This window comes from Erythrolamprus reginae, chromosome 13 (genome assembly GCF_031021105.1).
Source record: "Erythrolamprus reginae isolate rEryReg1 chromosome 13, rEryReg1.hap1, whole genome shotgun sequence".
Taxonomy (NCBI): domain Eukaryota; kingdom Metazoa; phylum Chordata; class Lepidosauria; order Squamata; family Dipsadidae; genus Erythrolamprus; species Erythrolamprus reginae.
Genome location: NC_091962.1, coordinates 16,269,912 through 16,287,896, shown reverse-complemented (window position 1 = coordinate 16,287,896; position 17,985 = coordinate 16,269,912). Strand labels below are relative to the sequence as shown.

Below are 17,985 nucleotides of genomic sequence, written 5' to 3'. Positions count from 1 at the left end.
CCCCAGTTTGCCTGGCGGAAATCGGGAGCCTTCGGGGAACCGATGCGTGGGCTGCGGCTGGCGGGAGACGGTTCCCTTCTCCTTGATAGGCTGACCAGGAGATTCCTGGCCGGAGCTTCCCGGCGGAGGCTGCGGGTACACCGGGGCTGCCTTCCAGGGAGGATCCCCTTGGGCCCCCTTCGAGGGGACTGACATGCCGCCTGCTGAACCCGACACAGGCGGCCGGGTGGCGGTGGGAGCTGCCTGCAGTCCGGGGCAGATTTGGAGGGTGGCAAGGTGTGCGGAAGGGCCCCGTGTGATGGGGGCAGGTTTGACCTTCACCCCCAGCCCCCCCCCGACCCTACCGACACCCAGTTCATGCCAGCTCCTGGGGGTCTCTCGGGCAACTGGCTGGGGGCAGCGGCATAATCGGGGATGCAGTGAAGGAGGCCCCCTGTGCTCCCCTCTGAGGTGGCCATGCCATAAGGGGGGGGATTGTATTCGGTGGGGAAGAGCCTTGTTTATTTCCTCTTCAATCCCAAACTGATGGGCCAGAGCTGGGGCCTGTACGTTAATTAAGGGAATTCTGTAGCATAATTTTTGACAATAGAAACTCTGAGAAGAGAGGCAATGCAAGGAATATTTTAGACAAACAGGTTTATTACAAAACTACAAATCAGAAGGAGGACCGCTGGAGACTGCCCGCTCTCTCGCCTCCCGGTCCTCAGCCGGTCTCCCTCTGTCCCAGGGCCATTTCTGCTCCCAGAGGTTAAAAACAGCCCCCTGGGAGAGGAGGGCATTTGGCCACTCCAGCCCCTTTGTGCCCCTTCTGCTCTTCCAAAGCCCCCGCCCCAGAACAAGACGTTTGCGCTGTCTGCCTAGGTTGGACAACAAAGACCCACTCCGAGGCCCCTCAGCTTTGGCCTTTACGGGATTCTGTTGACGGGGATTGGAACATGGGGTTCATCTGGGAAGGCAAGGGGAGGTCACCAACTGACCTACGGGAAGAATTTCTCAGCCTCGGGCTCCAACTGGTGCCATCGGATGTGATGTCTTCAGGTCACTCTTGATTCCAAAAAACCCATTTCCCCTCTTCCCCCACCTGGTCACTGTGGTCACCTGAGCCACCTTGAGCCTTCTGCCTGACCTTCCGCCTTCTTTGACCTGCCCGTCCCTTTCCTCCCTTTGCAGGGCCTCTGTTGGTCAGCTGAGTGGAGACCCCTCTGCTTTGCTCCCCTTGGCAGGCACTGCCGCCCCCTCCCAAGCAGAAGCCAGGCCGATGGGCCCCCACCCTTGAAGAGCTGGTCCTTTGCCAAACAAAGGAGGTGAACACAGCGCCCGCACAAAACACCCCCCCTCCTCCTCCTCCTCTCGCCTCTGGGCCCCAGGGGCTGGTGGGAGCCATGGACGAAGGCTCCAGAGACCGGACCGCCTTCATCCGCGGCGCCAAAGACATCGCCAAGGAAGTGAAGAGGCACGCCACCCAGAAGGTGGGCAAGGGGGTCGACCGCCTGCAGGACGAGTACAGCAAGCGCTCCTACTCGCGCTTTGAGGAAGAGGATGACGAAGACTACCAGCCCCAGGACGGCTACTACCGCGGGGAGCCCTCGGTGGACGATGAGGGGGCCTCCAGTGACGCTACGGAGGGCCACGACGAAGACGACGAGATCTACGAGGGGGAGTACCAGGGGATCCCCCGGAACGATTCCCTGAAAGGGGGGGGAGCGGCTGGTGGGGGCCCCGGAGGCGGCCAGCGCCTTCCGAGACTTCGATGACCTGGAGGGGGAGAGGCGGAAGGAGAAGGAAGAGCTGTCCCAGCAGTACGAGCTCATCCTGCAAGAGTGCGGTCACGGGCGGTTCCAGTGGACACTCTACTTCGTGCTGGGGCTGGCCCTCATGGCGGACGGGGTGGAGATTTTCGTGGTGGGCTTTGTCCTGCCCAGTGCCGAGAAAGACATGTGCCTGTCAGACTCCAACAAAGGCATGCTGGGTAAGTGCCCCGGGGGGGTGTGATTGAGGGACGGGCTGACAGGGGGCCTCCTTCTGGGAAGGATCTGGCAAAGGACCCTGGGGAGGGGGGAGGGGGCTGGCCCGGTCTCGTCTTTGGTGGGGGTGGGGGTGCAGATTCAGTTTTTCCCTTCAGAAGGCAAGAGGGGACCCCCACCGCTTCACAGGGCATCATGGAAAAGAGAGAGAGAGAGAGACAATTCTCCGGGGGGGGGGGGGGGTTGGTTGAAATAAGGGGTTTGGCTTTTTTTAATCATCCTATTTACTGCAACCTGGTAAAGGGTTGTTTGCCTTCAGCCCCTCACCTTTCCACCCAGAGGGATCGCCAGTCAAGGAACAACATTTGCATGGGCTTCGCAGCCCCGAAGTAAGTGTTGCCACTTCACGTGGAAGGAGCTGTGGAGCTGGCACTGCTGGTCTGTAGCCAACGTCCAGGTCCCATCGGGCTCTCTCGCCACCAGCGCAGCCTTTATGGGATTGAGAACACAGCCTGTGGCTTTGGCTGCTCGGAGTGTCTCCGGGGGGGGGGGGGCAGAGCTGAGGTGCCATAAAGCAGAGCGGTGGCGTTTGCAAGGACTGTGGGGTTATGAGACTTCCACGCAGGTGGAAAACTAGCAGAGCGATGCTGCAAGCTTTCATTTTCCCCTGAAACGCTAGGCAGGGACCTCTTGGTTCTTATGCCACCGGAGGGTTTTGGAAACAAAGTCAAATACCGTGGTGGAGGAAATGGACGAGATCAGGGAGAGCAGGGTCCTCGTGTCTCCCTCCCCCCCCCATCCAGAGGGCTGAGCTCCCACGGGGACTCTGTGTCGGTGGGCCCTTTGGCCTCGTCCAGCAGGGTCTGCCGGGCTCGGTAGGTCCGTCCCCAGCATCTCTCTGTGGGCCAAGGAGGAGCCTCTGTGTCCATTTCATCAAAGAAGGGACTGAGAAAGGCAGGAGGTTCCCGCAGGCGGTGCTGACCCCAAGTACGGGGGCGTCCCTGGCTGAAAGGAACACAGCCCCCTCCCCCTTGGGAGCTGCAGTGGCTCTGTGACTCAGTCAGTTGCTGCCGCTGCCACTGACGGAGGCTCCAGCCCCTCCTGCCTGCCTGGCGGGTGACTCATCCCCCCTCCTCCATCTTGTGCCTGCGGGCAGAGAGACCAACTTCTGGTGGTGGGGGAGGTCACGCAGGGAGGGGGGCAGCAAAGCTCCACTCCCTTCTGACTCGAGCCTCCCAAGCACGTTTTCCCTCTGGGATAATAAGGCAGAGAGAGAGAATTCCTTTTCTCCATCACACAATCCTAGGATGAGGGGGGGGTCACTCCCTCAAGCTCACAGGTGAGAAAGTGAGGACAAATAAGGGGAAATGTTTCTTCTTCACCCAGAGGGTCTTTGAGGGTGGATGGGATTCCCTTCCAGAAGAGGCCGTGACAGCGGTCAGCCTGGAGAGCTTCAAGGCAGGATGAGACAGATTCAGGGATGCCAAGTGTATCATGGGTGGTCATTGAAACGGTGGTCCGAGTGCCGCCTCTGTGTGGGTTGACGCAAGCAGGGTTCCCTTGGGTCCCATTTGTTGGGGGTCGAGGGAAAGGGAGGGGGTCTTGCCTTCTCTTTCTGCTCAAGATCCCTCTGGACAATTGGGGGGCCCCCGTGGGACACAGAAGGCCGGACTCGGTGGGCTTTGGCCCCATTCAGCAGGACTCCTCTTAGGTTCTCTGCTGGGGGTCTCGTAAGACCAGCCATGGGTGAGGCCCCTCTGCGGGACTCTCCAGCAGCCAGGAATAGCTCAGGCAGGGGGGGAGAGGCGTCCCCTCGATGAGCCCCTGGCCCCTCTCCCACGTGGGGGCCCTTGCATCAGCTGCAAACGGCGTCTGAAGCCCCAGAGGGGCAGGGACACCTCTCCCCCAGGCCAAGGCAGCTGGGCACCCAGCAGGGCCCCCAATCGGCCAGTGTTGGGGAGGCAAACTCCTTGCTCCCCCCTCCGGCCCACCTGGGTCGCCAGCAGGGTTGGTGCCAATGCACGGCGGCACGGAGTCCTCTGCCAAGCTGAGATGGGGGAGCTCCCTCTGCTGTAACTCCCCCCTCCCTCCCCCCCTCCCGTCTCCCCCCTGCAGGCCTGATTGTCTACCTGGGCATGATGGTGGGGGCCTTCCTGTGGGGCGGCCTGGCAGACCGTCTGGGGCGCCGGCAGTGCCTGCTGATGTCGCTCTCGGTCAACAGCGTCTTCGCCTTCTTCTCCTCCTTCGTCCAGGGATACGGAACTTTCCTCTTCTGCCGGCTGCTCTCCGGCGTGGGGTAAGGGGGGAGGGCTGCTTTCCGGGGGGGCACTGAAGGGCCGGGAGAGGGGGCTGCGAAGGCTGGCAGAGCCCCCTGCTGAAGCCCCTCTCCCGCCCGCCAGCATCGGGGGCTCCATCCCCATCGTCTTCTCCTACTACTCGGAGTTCCTGGCCCAGGAGAAGCGGGGAGAGCACCTCAGCTGGCTCTGCATGTTCTGGATGATTGGCGGCATCTACGCCTCCGCCATGGCCTGGGCCATCATCCCCCATTACGGTCAGTCGGGCAGGATGCGGCCGGCAGAGAAAGGACCGGGACGGCCAAAGGAGGCGCCGGAGGGGGGATCGCCAGGCCCACCTCCCAGGAAGTGGGGCTCCTCTGGACCCACAGAATTTAGTCCTCAGCCCCCCCCAACTGGAGTTGGGCAGGGGGATTTGCCCCCTTCTCCCCACCTGAAGCCGTCCTGGGGCTTTGGGGCGGGGGAGGGGAGGGGTTTGCCTGTTGCCCGTAGACTTGCAGGGCTCGGGGGGAGGAGGGGAGAGCCTTTTGCGGGGGTGGGGGCTGTTCGTAGCAGTGAAGAGGGCACTCCCGCCACACAGGGTGGAGCTTCCAAATGGGATCCGCCTACCAGTTCCACAGCTGGCGGGTCTTCGTCTTGGTCTGCGCCTTCCCCTCTGTCTTTGCCATCGGGGCCCTCACCACCATGCCGGAAAGCCCCCGCTTCTTCCTGGAGGTGAGGAGACCCCGGGGGCCCCTTCCAAGGGCCGGGCAGAGCTGCTGCGAGAGGCAGAGGGGGGGGCAGGAGGAGACCCCCCGGGGACGCAAGCGGCTGGAGGGCCCCCCCGTTCCTCTCTTTCCAGAACGGGAAGCACGACGAGGCCTGGATGGTCCTGAAGCAGGTCCACGACACCAACATGAGGGCCAAGGGCCACCCGGAACGGGTCTTCTCGGTAGGAGGCCTCCCCTCCCCCACCAGGGCCCTCTGCGCCTCTCAGCACCTGCGTGGCCCCCACCCCCTCACCTGCCCTGTGCCTCCTTCCTCTGGCAGGTCACCCACATCAAGACCATCAAGCAGGAGGACGAATTGGTCGAGATCCAGTCGGACACAGGCACCTGGTACCGGCGCTGGATGGTCCGTTGCCTGAATCTTTCTCAACAGGTCGGTGGTCCCAGGGGGGAGGGGAGGGGAGGGGCAAGGTTTCTGGGTCAGCTGGGCTGGCGGTTCCTCCGCTGGGATCCGTGTGGGGGAGGCTGAAATTCGACCGGGGTCTCCACCAAAGGCCTTCAGGACAGAGACCACCCCGGGGGACCATCGCCCCCCCCCCACTTTGTCCCAGACTGCGAAGCTTCCAGTGGGTCCCCTCCCTTGCCTTCCACAGGTCTGGGCAAATTTCCACCATTGCTTTGCCCCCGAGTACCGTCGGGTCACCTTGATGATGATGGCCGTCTGGTTCACCATGTCCTTCAGGTGAGTCACGCTGGGGGGGAGTCAGGTGACCCTGTACTGGGTCCACAGGTCTGCCCCCAGGGACGGAGGGAGGGAGGGGCTGCGGCCCCTTCTCTGAGACACCAGGTGGGCCCAAACCTCTCGGCACTGGGCTGATGGTGGAAAACGGCCCCTTGCCTGGAACCACCCTCCCATCCCAAGCCCCCCCCCCCCCCCGAGCCGACTGGCCGGGCCCACCTCTCCTGCCAGGGAAGAGACTGGGGGGGGCAAAGGGGGTCTCGGCCTTCAGTCTACGCCCAGAGCAACAGGAAGCCTCCTGGGAGCCAACCTCCTGCCCTCCAGCGGCGTCACAGGGGAGCAGCCCTGGATGGTGGGGGTCAACATCCCCCCCCCTGGGAGGAGCTGAGGGAGGCTGTGTGGAGCCACCAAGGGCTTCTGTCTGTCGTGGGCCACGTGGGAAGCAGGAAGCCAAGCCCCTCTTTGCAGTGGAGGGTCCCTCAAACCTTTCCGGTTCTTTCTCTTCTGGGCTCCCCTCCCCCTTCTCCTCCACCTGCTTCGGCTACCGGGCAGCTACTACGGCCTGACCGTCTGGTTCCCAGACATGATCAAACACCTCCAGAATGTGGAATACGCCTCCCACACGAAGGTCTTCAACAACGAGACCTTCCGGCACATCACCTTCAACTTCACCCTGGAGAACCAGGTCCACCGCCGGGGCGAGTACTTCAACGACAAGTAGGTGTCAGCCCCGCCCCACTTCAGAGTCCCTGGGGGGGCAGGGGGTGGGCTGGGGGCTCCTCCCGAGAACCACGTCAGCAGCTCCTGTGGCAGTCGGAGCTTCCCGGGTTGTGGGAGGTCGGAAGGGGCCGCGTTGTGGGTCCCCGACCTCCGTTCTCCACCCCACCCCCACCCCTCCCCCTTGAACAGGTTTATTGGCCTGAAGATGAAGTCCATCTCCTTCGTGGACTGCCTGTTTGAAGAGTGCTACTTCGAAGACGTCACGTCCAGCAACACCTTCTTCAAGAACTGCACTTTCCTGGCCACCGTCTTCTACAACACAGGTGACGTGTGTGAGGGGGACGGAGCTGCCCCCAGGCGCCTCTGGGGTGGGTGGGGGTCCTCGGGAAGCCTCCGCCGTCCCTCCTGCCTCCCTCAGCTGGGCTCCCACAAAGAGGGCCACCAGCCCTTTGTTGCTGCTGCTGCCACCCCCCAAGCCCCCTCTGCTGACCCACTGAAGACGGAGGGCAAGGCGGCTCAGAGGGGTCTCCCAGCAGGGAGGGGCACAGGCTGCCTATGGTGGGGGGAGGGCTGTGAGCCTGGGAGGAGCCGTCCAGAACAGGGGTCCCGAGAGAGGGGGAGGGGGCCAGGGGCAGGCCTGGGCAGACGGGGTGTGTGTGTGGGTGCTAAGCCCTCTCGCCCCCTCCCCCCCAGACCTCTTCGAGTACAAGTTCATTGACAGCCGGCTGGTCAACAGCACCTTCCTGCACAACAAGGAAGGCTGCCAGCTGGACTTCAGTGACGACAACAACGCCTACATGATCTACTTCGTCAGCTTCCTGGGCACGCTGGCGGTGCTGCCGGGAAACATCGTCTCCGCGCTCCTGATGGACAAGATCGGTCGCCTTCGCATGTTGGGTGGGTGAGGGGCCCCTTCCCCCTGGGGGGTCCTGGGGGGGAGCAATGAGGGCGGCCCCCTTTCAGCTCTGGGACTGGTCGGCCGAGGGGCAGGTGGGCTGCTTGAGCCAGACTCCCCCTGAGCCCTGCCTGGCTCTGCCTGGGGGGCTCCTGGGGGCCCCGGCAGCACTCATACCTGGGTCGGGCCCTGAATCCAGCCGCGGGGATTCCTGGCCTGGGCGGTGGAGGCCGGGAGGTCTCCGAGGCCGCCCGTCTTTCGCACTGAGGCCCAGAGAGGGCCCGGGGTGAGCTGACGGTGGTCCTCCTCCTCCTCAGCCGGCTCCAGCGTCATGTCCTGCGTCAGCTGCTTCTTCCTGTCCTTCGGCAACAGCGAGTCAGCCATGATCGCCCTCCTCTGCTTGTTTGGTGGGGTCAGCATTGCCTCCTGGAACGCCCTCGACGTCCTCACGGTGGAGCTGTACCCCTCGGACAGGAGGTGAGGGTCTAGGAGACCGGGGGGGGGGAAGAGGTCTGGAGGGGAGACCCATGGCTTTCTGCCCAGTGAGGGGGCCCAGGGCTGCCCCTTCTGGCTGCCCCCGGTGGGGCCCCACTCTTGGCTGCAGGGGGAACCCGAAGGGAGGGGGGGCGCAGGGAGGAAGCCCCACCCCTCTTCCTCATACCCCCCCTCCCTGCTTGCAGGACCACCGCCTTCGGGTTCCTGAACGCTCTATGCAAGCTGGCGGCTGTTCTGGGGATCAGCATCTTCACCTCGTTTGTGGGCATCACCAAGGCCGTGCCCATCTTGCTGGCCTCAGCCGCCCTGGCCGTGGGCAGCTCCCTGGCCCTGAAGCTGCCGGAGACGCGGGGGCAGGTGCTGCAGTGAGAGTGAGCCCCCCCGGCACTCCTCCTCCGCCCCCGCCCCCCGCCCCCACCTGGGGGAGAGTTAGCGTTGTAGACACTGTGACTGTCTTGTTGTACCATTTCCGTGGGAATTCTGTCTTCGCTTGGGTTTTCTTCCGCAAGCCCACCCGCTCTTTGCCCCCTCCCCCCTCCCACGGTGCTCAGGCAGAGGCGATAGGCCCGGGGGGGGGGGTCCGAAGGGGGGTGGGCGGCATTTTGCAAGGTCTTATGTTCCGCAATCTCCCCCCTTCCTGCTTCTAGATCGTGGTCTCCACACGTCTCTGTCTCTGTGAGTAGGACTCCTAGTTGTCCAGTAGAGTAAGGGGACGACTCCCACAGCTAGCAATGAGGACTAGAAACATAGCACAAGCACACAAGCAGGTGAATTTTGGGCTCCGCTGGCCTTTGAATGGGAGGCGTGGCTTCCCCCAGAGCCTGGTGAGCATGCACAAACACAAACACAAACACAGCCAGCACAACTTTTTCTTGGGGAAAGGGTTTTATAAGGAGTGTTTTAACTTTGCAATGGTGCTTTTCAAGGGGTGGCCCCTCCTCCCCTCCCTCGGGGCTGATCCAGGACTGATCCTGAAAGGAGGCAGCCAGAGGATGGGGAGCCCGGCCTGCCTGCCTTCCCCCCCCCCCCGGACACTGGAAATCAGAGTTGGGGGCCCGGAGCGCAACTTGTGAGGAGTGAAGCAGGGGGGTCTCCCGGCATTTGCCACGAATCGGCCGAAGGGGCAGGGAATGCTGCCACCCCCAAGGAAAGGACCAAATGGAGGGTCTTACGGGGGGCCCTTCCCAGACCCCCTCCCCACCCTTAGACTGGGGCCCACTGCGTCGTTCCAAGGCTGGCTAGTTACAGGATTCCGAGTCTTGGGCATTTTGCCATCTTGTACCAAAAAGGGAGCCCCCCCAAATAATTGATGGTGGGACCACTGGGGAGCCTGGCTCCAGCCCCCACAGCAGCGACGGCGGCTCCTCCTTGGGCGGGGAGAGGGGCTGGGGGGGGGTCGGCTTCTTTCTCTTGCAAGCCCCCAACCTCTCCAGGTGCACAAAGCCCCATTTCCTAGTAGCCCCCCCCATCTGGAATTGCGCCCCCCCGGCTTTAGTCCCCCCTCCCTCCTTCGGGCCTGGGTGGGCTTCTGAACAGAACCGAGACCCAAACCATACGTACTTCTGTCTGTGTGCAAAACCAACCGACAAACCCTTTGTGCCGTGGTGTAGTTTTTAGATGTTTGTAAAGAACAAAGACCAGGACAAAACCCGACCCGTGACGTCAGCCGTGGTCTCCGCTGGGCCATTCCATCTTCTATCAACCAGGAAGCCAAGAATGCCGGTTAGATAGGAGTTATTTTAACTGTCATTGTGAGATGTTTTTTAAAAAAAGGGAAAAAAGGCCCTGATGTGTGTACAGATGATTCAACTGGCGAAGGAAATCTGGGCGTCCGGCTGAATCGAGCCACTCCCCACAACACCCCTCCCCCACCCCCAATGAACTTGTAGCCAAGAACAATCCATGTAAAAAATGGAGGGAAATAAAAGATGGAAAAAACCTCATGAGCTTTTCCTGCTTCAATTGTGCTTTTCAACCATCAGAAAGACACAGGTCCATTTCGCAGAGGGACGGAGGGAAGGAGGCCAAATCACGGAGCCTTTGGGGAGGGGGGTTCTGGGCTCTCCTGCCACCCTTCAGGGAGCTCCAGTGCTGGCCGAGTGGGGGCTCCTCTGGGCCCCCCCCCCATTTGACCAGGGGGGCTGTTCTTAGCCAACCTGCTGGGGTGCTGCCTGGGCTAAGCTGCAGCCCCCTCCTCCAGAGCCCATCTGCCCCCCCCTCATTCTCCCCCACCAGAGAGCAGGGGTGCCGAAAGCAAGTGGTTATTTGATCTGGCCGTCCTTTGAGCCAACGGGAGCGGAAGGAATCGCCACCCTCATTTCCTCATCTGGGGAGGAACAGCTGCCCCCCCATAGCCATCTACCCCCCCAAAAAAACCCACACCCCTGAGCAGACCAAGGGAAGAAAGCAGAAGGCGTTTAATAGGCTTCAGCGGGCATCGCACAGGGCTCGGCGGGGAAGCGAGCAGAGCGGCCCCAAAAACTCCTCTGGTCGCGGTGGGAGGGGGCGGCGGCCGCCGTCAGGGCCCCCCTTGAGCTTCCGGCCCGCCTGCCCCCGTCCCCGCCGTCGGGCCCAACTTCTCGGCCAGCTGCGGGTCGCGCTTGACCCCCCCGAGGCACGGGGGGCTGCGGGCGGGCGGGGCGCCCTTCTGCCACTGCTGCGGGGTCTTGGCCTGGATGGAGAGCGAGTGGACGGGGCCGGCCAGCTCCTCCTGCAGGACCTCGTTGACCAGCCGGTGCCGGTGGATGAGCGCCAGGCCCTCGAAGCGCCGGCTGGCCACCACCACGCGGAAGTGGGTCTCGGCGCCGCGGGGCACGTCGTGCAGGTGGCTGTCGTTGATGACCTCCAGGTGGAGCGGATCCAGCGCCGCCTGCAGCTTCGCCCGGATGCCCGACTCCACTGGCTTCTCCGCCGCCGACGCCGCACCGCCGCTCAGCGCCGCACGTCCGTCGGGGGGAGCCGGGCGGCGGAGGGCGCGGCCGAGCGCCGGCAGGCTGGAGCGTAGCATCGGCGGGTCGGCTGGGGCGGCTGCAACGCAAAGGCCGGAGAGGGGGCGGTGGTCGTGGGGGACTCGCTCTGGCCACGTCCCCGCCCCGCCCCCCCGTGGAGGAGGAGCGCCGAGGGGGCCCCGAGGGACCGAACCGCCCCGCAACGGCTGCACGGGGCCCCCAAGGTGACTCACCTGCCGCGGCCCGACTGCGAGATCCTTCCGGGGCTGCGCGCTGCCGGAAGACCGAGGGGCCGCCTGGCTCAGGAGGGGCAACGGCACTACACTTCCCGGCAGCCTCGAGGAGCCGCGCGCCCCGCTGCCTTCTGGGAGTTGTAGTCTCGGCCGGGCGCGACGGGGAAAAGCCGTCTGTGCCCGCGGAGCCCCCGCCGACCCACCCGAACTGCGGCTCCCCTCCTGCTCAGGCGTCCGTGGGGCTGGGTCTCACCTGGACGGGTGGGTCTTCCCTGGACGGGAAGCGCAGGTGGGCGCAGGTCCTTCCCTGTCTCCCTGAGCTGAGCGCGCCGCGTCTAAAGGGGGGGGGGGGGCTTTGTGACCTCAGTGCGCCCCACCGCGCCCGCTCCGAGTCCCGCCAGGCGGGGCTTCCCCTCTTGAAGGGGCTGTCAGCGCACCTCCTGGTCCTCGGCGGGAGATGCCCTCCCGGGACTCACCTGTGCCCAGGTGCGGCGCCCGCACTTGTCCAGCAGGTGGCGAGCGAGGCTTTCTGGAGCTTTCTGCCAGGCCGGCCGGGTTCCCGCGAAGGGGTCGCCAACCCACCCACCCCCGCAGAAAACTGCTTGTGCAGAAAAGAGGGGTGTGTCCCCCCCCTTGCCCTCCTCGGTGGGGCGCTCTGAAGGAGCCCGGTGCAAGCTGAACGCCATGACTGGGGCAGCAGCGCCTAACCAGCCCCCCTCTGCCCCCCCCTTGCCAGCCAGTGCCAGAGAAGTCTGACCTCTCCCCCCCCCCCACTAGGAGCTTGACTGTCTTTTCTGCACAAGGGTCCCTGCCATCCCTACGACCATCACCAATGTTGCCTTTTGAGGGTGGGGCTCTGGAGTGGGGTGGGGGCTTCTTTTGAAGGCCACTCAATGGGGCCCAATTGCCCTGGATGGCCCCCCATTGCAGCTGCCTACTCCACATCACACCCCTTGTTTGCTGTCCACAACATGAACACCCCTCTCCCCCCCCTTGTGGCTGCCCCCTCCCCAGGCCTGGTGCAATGCCTTTGGAGTGGCCCCACCCGATCTTCCGCTGGGGCCCAGTGGGTGGGGGTCTGCATTGGGGGAGGGGAAGGCGGGGTGTGGGCCGAGCCCCTCCGCCCCTCTTTCGGCCTGCCAGGACTCGAGGGGGAGGGGCAGGGGGTGGGGGAGGAGTCGCCCCGTGGTTTCCTGATCTTTAATGGCCTCTGGCGCTAGGGTTCCTTCGGCTCCTCCCGCTGGGCTTCCCGGGCGCTGAAGTGGGTGAGGATGGTGCCGCAGACGCTCTCCAGCTCCTTCTTCCGCTCCTCGTAGGCCCTCCTGGGCGCCAGACGGTTGTCCTCCAGCCAGCCGGCCGCCTCCTCGCATATCTCCAGCAGCCTTCGCTTGGCCCGGACGTCCAGGGACGTCTCTGCCGCCGCCACCCGCTTGAGCTGGAGGGTGCTGGCCTCCAAGGCATGGAGGGCCTCCCGCTGCTCCTCCGCCAGCCTCTCCTGCACCCGTTGCTGCTCCTCCTCCTGGAGGATCCTCTGCATCTCCTCTCGGTCCAGCCGGCCGCGGGTGTCGGTGATGGCCAGCTCTTTCTTGTGGCCCGTGTCTCTTTCCGTTGCCGAGACGGTGAGGATATTGTTGTGGTCAATCTGAAAGGTGACCACAATGATTGGGACGCCCGCGGTGCCGGCTTGAGGTCGCTCAGGGTGATGGTGCCCAGGAGGCGGTTGTGTTTGGTCAGCCTCCGCTCCCCTTCGTAGATCTGCAGGAAGAGGCTGCCCTGAGGAAGAGGCTGCCCTGCTGGTCCTCCGTGGTGGAGAAGCTCCGGCTCTCCCTGGTGGGGATGGGGGAGTTGCGCCTGACCACCACATCCATCACGCCCCCCACCGTCTCCAGCCCCAAGGAGATGGGCGTCACCTCTAGGAGGAGGACGTTCTGCAGGTTCTGGTATCGGTGGCCCGTCAGGGTGGCGGCCTGGATTGCTGCTCCGTGGGCCACCACCTCCTCGGGGCTGATGCTCCTGCAGGAGCCTCTGCCCGTCGAAGAACTCGGACAGGAGCCTCTGGACCATGGGGATGTGCGTGGAGCCCCCCCGCGAGCCCCACCTCGTGCACCTCGCTCTTCTTGAGCCCCGCCTCCTCCAGCACCAGTTGCACCTGCGCCATGGCCGCCTGGAAGAGGTCGCAGCACAGGTCCTCGAGGGAGGCCCGGGTGACGGTGGTCTGGAAGTCGATGCCCTTGTAGAGCGAGTCAATGGAGACCGTGGCGGACGAGTTCGAACTCAGGGCCTGCTTAGCCTTCTTACAGGCCGCCTTCAGTCTCTGCATCGCCTTGCTGCTCCCGCTGGGATCCTCCTGGAACTTGTCCGTGAACTCTTGGACGAGCCGGTTGGCCAGTCGCTGGTCAAAATCCTCCCCCCCCAAGTGGGAATCCCCCGCTGTGGCCACAACCTCAAAGACGCCGTCCTGGGCAGTGAGGAGGGAGACGTCAAAGGTGCCACCCGCCCAGATCGAAGATGAGGATGTTTCTCTTTCCCTTGCGCGGGCAGGCCGCCTTGAGCCCATAAGCCACGGCGGCGGCAGTGGGCTCATTGACCAAACTCAAGACGTGGAGCCCCGCGATGGCCCCTGCGTCCATGGTGGCCTGGCGCTGGGCACCGCTGAAGTATGCTGGGACCGCAATCACCGCCTGGGTGACCGGGCGGCCCAAGGAAGCCTCAGCCACCTGCTTCAGCTTGTAGAGCACCATGGCAGAGATCTCCTCGGGGTAAAAAACCTTCTCCACCCCTTGGTGAGACACCTGGACCCTGGCCTTGCCATTGCCAGCCTCCACCACGTGGTACGGCCAGCTCTTCAGGCCCCGCTGCACCCGATGGGTCGTCGTACCTGCGTCCGATCAGCCGCTTCACGTTGTAGATGGTGTTTTCCGGGTTGAAGCTGGCCTGTAGCTCAGCCGGCTCCCCCCACCAGGCGCTCCCTCTCAGTGAAGGCCACGCAGCTGGGGGTGGCGCGGCTGTGGTGGTCATTGGCCAGGACCTCCACCCGCCCTCTCTGGCAGATGGCCACGCAGGATTTTGTGGTGCCCAGGTCGATCCCCACAGCTGGGCCCCTGGGGGGGCGCCCCGGCCGTGTCCGGTCTCAGCTCAGAGGGGGCCTCTTCATGGGGGGGTGGGCCCGGGCACATCTGCATGGCTGAGGTCAGCTCCCATAGGTGGCTCTTTCCCCGAGCAGGCCCTGGCCCTCTGCCAAGGATGGAAAATTGGCAATCCCAGGGGGGCAGCTCTCCTGGGGCCCTGCGCCCACCGCACACTTCTCCCCATTCCCCCCCCCCCCCGGCCTTCAGGGGACAGGCACCCTTCCCCCATCACTGTGCCTGTCACAATGGGGCCTGTTGAGGGTCTCGGTGTGCCCAGCAGAGGGCAGCCCCCTTTTCTGCTTCCCAGGGGAGAGTCCACCAGCACCAGCAACCCCCCCCCACTGTTTCCACCCAGAGAAGGAGGGGCTTTTCTCTCGGGAGGAGGGACAACAGTGCCTTGACCCCCTGCTCCCAGCCATCTTGGTAGGGGGAGTGGGGAGTGGGCACTGCTGGGCCTCCTGGGCAAGTGCCTTTGCCTTTGGGGAGGGGTCTGGGGCTGCACTTCCTGTCCCTGATCCAGAGCCCATCTGCAGATCCAAATTCAGGGAACCAGACCAAACCAACAAACACCCTCAAACAGGACAGAGGACCCACAGAGAATGTGAACTAAACATCGAGAGAACATGAGGAGACGCTGACATAAAGTGAGACTTTTGAAAGTCCGGACGGGCTGCAGTGGTGGTCCTGAGGGGGAGGGAGGGAGGGTCACCCAGGGATCCACCCAGGCCGTGCTGAGACAAGAGCCAGGCAAAGGGAGAGCAAGCCGGCCAGTGTGGCTCTTGTGTTCTTGCCCTTTAGAGAAAGCGCCTTGTGGTGCCACCTTGGAGCGGACCTTGGAGCTCTCCACTTGGGCCGGGGTGGGGGGCTTTTGCCAGCTGGGCAGCCACTCCAAGGACTTGCCCCCCCCCATCACCACCCCTTCTCTTACTTTGGCCTTCCTGCTAAGCCTTAACTCGGACTCTGGCCAGGTGACTTACTGATGGGCTGGCCTAAAAGTCCCTCGTGAGAAACTGAAGAGTTGTGGTCAGAGAGGGACTCCTCTTTTTTACCCATAGTTTTAATGCGCCCTTTGGGTGGAACAATGTACTCTGGCACTGGGCCGATTCACTCCCTGTCTTCCTTGGGCTCAGCGGCCTCAGGGTCACCTTCCGCCCGCTCTTCCGCCACCCTCGCCTGGGCCGGTGTAGACCAAGTCCCAAGCCTCCTCCAGGTCCTTCTGCCGCTTCTCACACTCCTCTTTCTCTGCGCAGGGGTTCCCCTCCAGCCAGGAGGCAGCACCGTCGCACATCTCCAGCATCCTCCGCTTGGCCTGCCCGTCCAGGAGCTGCTCTTCCGCCACCCGCTTGAGCTCCAGCGTGCAGGACTCCAAGGAGTTCATGGCCTCAATCTTTTCCTGCTGGCTCAGGTCGTTGGCCCGGAACTCCTCCGCCGTCTGCACAATCGTCTCTATTTCCTCCTTGCCGAGGCGTCCGCGGGTGTCCGAGATGGTCAAGTGGCTGGTGTTCCCTGTTTCCACATCCTTCGCTGAGACAGTCAGAATGTTGTTCTCGTCAATGGAGAAGGTGACCAGGATGACCGGCACCCCACAGGGGGCTGGAGGGATGCCTTTCAAGGTGAACATGCCCAAGAGGTGGTTGTGCTTGGTCAAGGCCCGCTCTCCCCTCGAACACCATGAACAGGATGGTGTCTTGGTCGTCTTCCGTTGTGGTGAACTCCATGACCTCCCTGGTCGGAACAGGGGAGTTGCGTTTTATGATGGTTGCCATGACGCCGCCTTGAGTATTGATTCCCAGAGACAAAGGGGTGACGTCCAGGAGAAAGACATTCTGCATCTTGGCTGTCCGGTTCCCCGTCAAGATGGCGGCCTGGACGGCTGCCCCGTAAGCCACAGCTTCGTCGGGGTTGATGCCTTTGTTCGGCTCCTTGCCATTGAAGAAGTCCTTCAGCAGCTTCCGGATCTTGGGGATGCGGGTGGAGCCCCCCACCAGCACGATATCCTTGACGTCCCCTTTGCTCATCTTGGCGTCTCTCAGGGCCCTTTCGAGGGGCTTCAGGGTGGCTCGAAATAGGCTGGAGCAGAGGTCCTCGAACCGTGCCCGGGTGAGCGTGGCGTGGAAGTCAATCCCTTGGAAGAGGGAGTCGACCGAGATGCTGGCGCTGGTGCACGAGCTCAGGGTGCACTTGGCCCGCTCAGCAGCCGCCTTCAGCCTCTGCAGGGCCTTCTTGTCCTGGTGGAGGTCTCGCCGGTGTTTCTTCTTGAACTCTTCTGCAAGGTGGGCTACCAACCTCTTGTCAAAGTCCTCCCCGCCAAGGTGGGTGTCTCCTGCAGTGGCTTTGACTTCAAAGATGCCGTCTTCCACGGAAAGGATGGAGACGTCAAAGGTGCCCCCGCCCAGGTCAAAAATGAGGATGTTCCGGCTTCCCGCCTCTTGGTGCCTGGCATCCAGGCCGTACGCGATGGCAGCCGCCGTGGGCTCGTTCAGGAGCTTTAGGATCTGGAGGCCCGCGATGACTCCGGCATCAATGGTGGCCTGCCGCTGGGCGTCGCTGAAATAGGCGGGCACCGTAACAATGGCCTGGGAAACGGGGTAGCCCAGGTAGGCCTCGGCCGTTTGCTTCATCTTGGCCAAGACCATGGCAGAGATCTCTTCGGGGTAGAAGGTCCGTTGTTTGCCTTTATGGGAGACTTGGACTTTTAGCTTCTCCTCATGGCTGACCACAGTAAACGGCCAGTGCTTCATGTCCTCCTGGACGGTGGCATCCTCGTACTTGCGGCCAATCAGCCGCTTGGCATCGAACACCGTGTTCTGGGGGTTGAGAGGGGCCTGATTCTTGGCCGGGTCCCCAATGAGGTGCTCTGTGTTGGTGAAGGCCACGTAGCTAGGCGTCGTCCGCTTCCCTTGGTCATTGGCGATTATCTCCACTTTGTCGTTCTGACAGACAGCCACACAGGAGAACGTGGTTCCGAGGTCAATCCCAATAGCCAGGTCATTTTGCTTCGGCATGGTGATGTCCCAGGGGGTGACCGACTCAGGAGTGGAAGGGAGGGACCGTTCTCATGAGAGGGACAGGTGTGTCTCCCCTTTCCTTTCGCCCCCTCTCCTCTTCTAGGACCAAAACGCTGGACGACCAGGGCCTGGACTTCCCCTAGGGGTCATGGCATATCCTCTCCCTTGCCTAGAGCTGGGCACGTGGGCCTCTCCTGGCTCTGAGGGCCCCCAGCCTTCCTTTCCCACCGATGCGATGACTTCACCCTCAGACATCACAATGGGGGTTTGAAGGGACAGCACTTCTATGGCTCCCGTGCTTCTTGGGTGGCATCCAAGGCCCCTTCATCTCGGGCAAATCCTCCGCACAGGGCAGCTGGGTGAACCCCGGGAGAGGCTGCGGAGGAAAAGCTCTCTCGGCGGGGGGGAAGGGTCGGCTAGAGAGAGGGGGACGGCCACGACCACCAGGGGCTCCAGGAAAGGGCCCCTTCCCAGCCTTGGATGCGTGGGCCCTGCCGGTCCTCAGCCAAGGGCCGGCCCGCTCAGGCCTTTTGCTTTTGTGCTGAAGGCGGCTGAACCCAGCGCTGCCGTCTTGCTGGCCGTTGGGTGACCCAGAAGCAGGCAGGACCTCTTCTGACCCGCTCTGGCCCCTCTGTGGGACAGCAGATATAGGGAGATTGGGGCGCGGGGGAGAGTGGGTGGTCAGGGCCCAGAAGGAGGGCTGCACACACACGCACACACACTGGGTGCCAGGATTGGACGCTCTTGTCTGCCTGCCCCAGTGACCCTCACGGCTTCTCTGTTGAAATGGCCTTCGTTCCCCGCAGGGTCTTTGGGTCAGAGTGAAGCGTCTCTCAATGCCCCAGAGGGGGTTT

The 17,985-nt window shown here is 63.3% G+C and overlaps 4 protein-coding genes across 5 annotated transcripts; 1 reads left to right on the top strand and 3 right to left on the bottom strand.

Annotated features, from left to right (window-relative positions):
• Positions 1–1,382: 1,382 nt before the first annotated feature.
• SV2A (synaptic vesicle glycoprotein 2A) lies at positions 1,383–9,745 on the top strand. The gene is given in 13 exon segments (XM_070766704.1): positions 1,383–1,691; positions 1,693–1,969; positions 4,080–4,260; positions 4,364–4,515; positions 4,839–4,972; positions 5,100–5,189; positions 5,288–5,398; positions 5,619–5,707; positions 6,257–6,421; positions 6,614–6,747; positions 7,118–7,321; positions 7,637–7,796; positions 8,000–9,745. Coding segments are annotated over 13 exon segments (2,190 nt in total). The 3' UTR covers positions 8,184–9,745.
• Positions 9,746–10,209: 464 nt separating this feature from the next.
• BOLA1 (bolA family member 1) lies at positions 10,210–11,543 on the bottom strand. Of its 2 annotated transcripts, XM_070766783.1 has the most exons (3): positions 11,472–11,543; positions 11,249–11,330; positions 10,210–10,841 (listed from the first exon to the last, which is right to left on the bottom strand). In XM_070766783.1, the coding sequence occupies exon 3, from the start codon at positions 10,819–10,821 to the stop codon at positions 10,333–10,335; it is 489 nt and encodes a 162-aa protein (XP_070622884.1). In that variant the 5' UTR covers positions 10,822–10,841; positions 11,249–11,330; positions 11,472–11,543; the 3' UTR covers positions 10,210–10,332. The 2 variants fall into 2 exon arrangements, with proteins under 2 accessions (XP_070622884.1, XP_070622883.1); XM_070766782.1 differs by lacking the exons at positions 11,249–11,330; positions 11,472–11,543 and adding an exon at positions 10,996–11,224.
• Positions 11,544–12,211: 668 nt separating this feature from the next.
• LOC139175489 (heat shock 70 kDa protein-like) lies at positions 12,212–15,033 on the bottom strand. Its single transcript, XM_070766613.1, is given in 9 exon segments — positions 12,212–12,669; positions 12,672–12,786; positions 12,789–13,013; positions 13,015–13,080; positions 13,082–13,489; positions 13,491–13,856; positions 13,858–13,941; positions 13,943–14,096; positions 14,915–15,033. Coding segments are annotated over 9 exon segments (1,995 nt in total).
• Positions 15,034–15,264: 231 nt separating this feature from the next.
• LOC139175488 (heat shock 70 kDa protein 1-like) lies at positions 15,265–17,128 on the bottom strand. Its single transcript, XM_070766612.1, is given in 2 exon segments — positions 15,265–15,783; positions 15,785–17,128. Coding segments are annotated over 2 exon segments (1,863 nt in total).
• Between the last annotated feature and the right edge of the window lie 857 nt (positions 17,129–17,985).

Bases quoted from the DNA above. Each gene is read 5' to 3' on its own strand.
- BOLA1 (XM_070766783.1), bottom strand. From the start codon at position 10,821: ATGCTACGCTCCAGCCTGCCGGCGCTCGGCCGCGCCCTCCGCCGCCCG.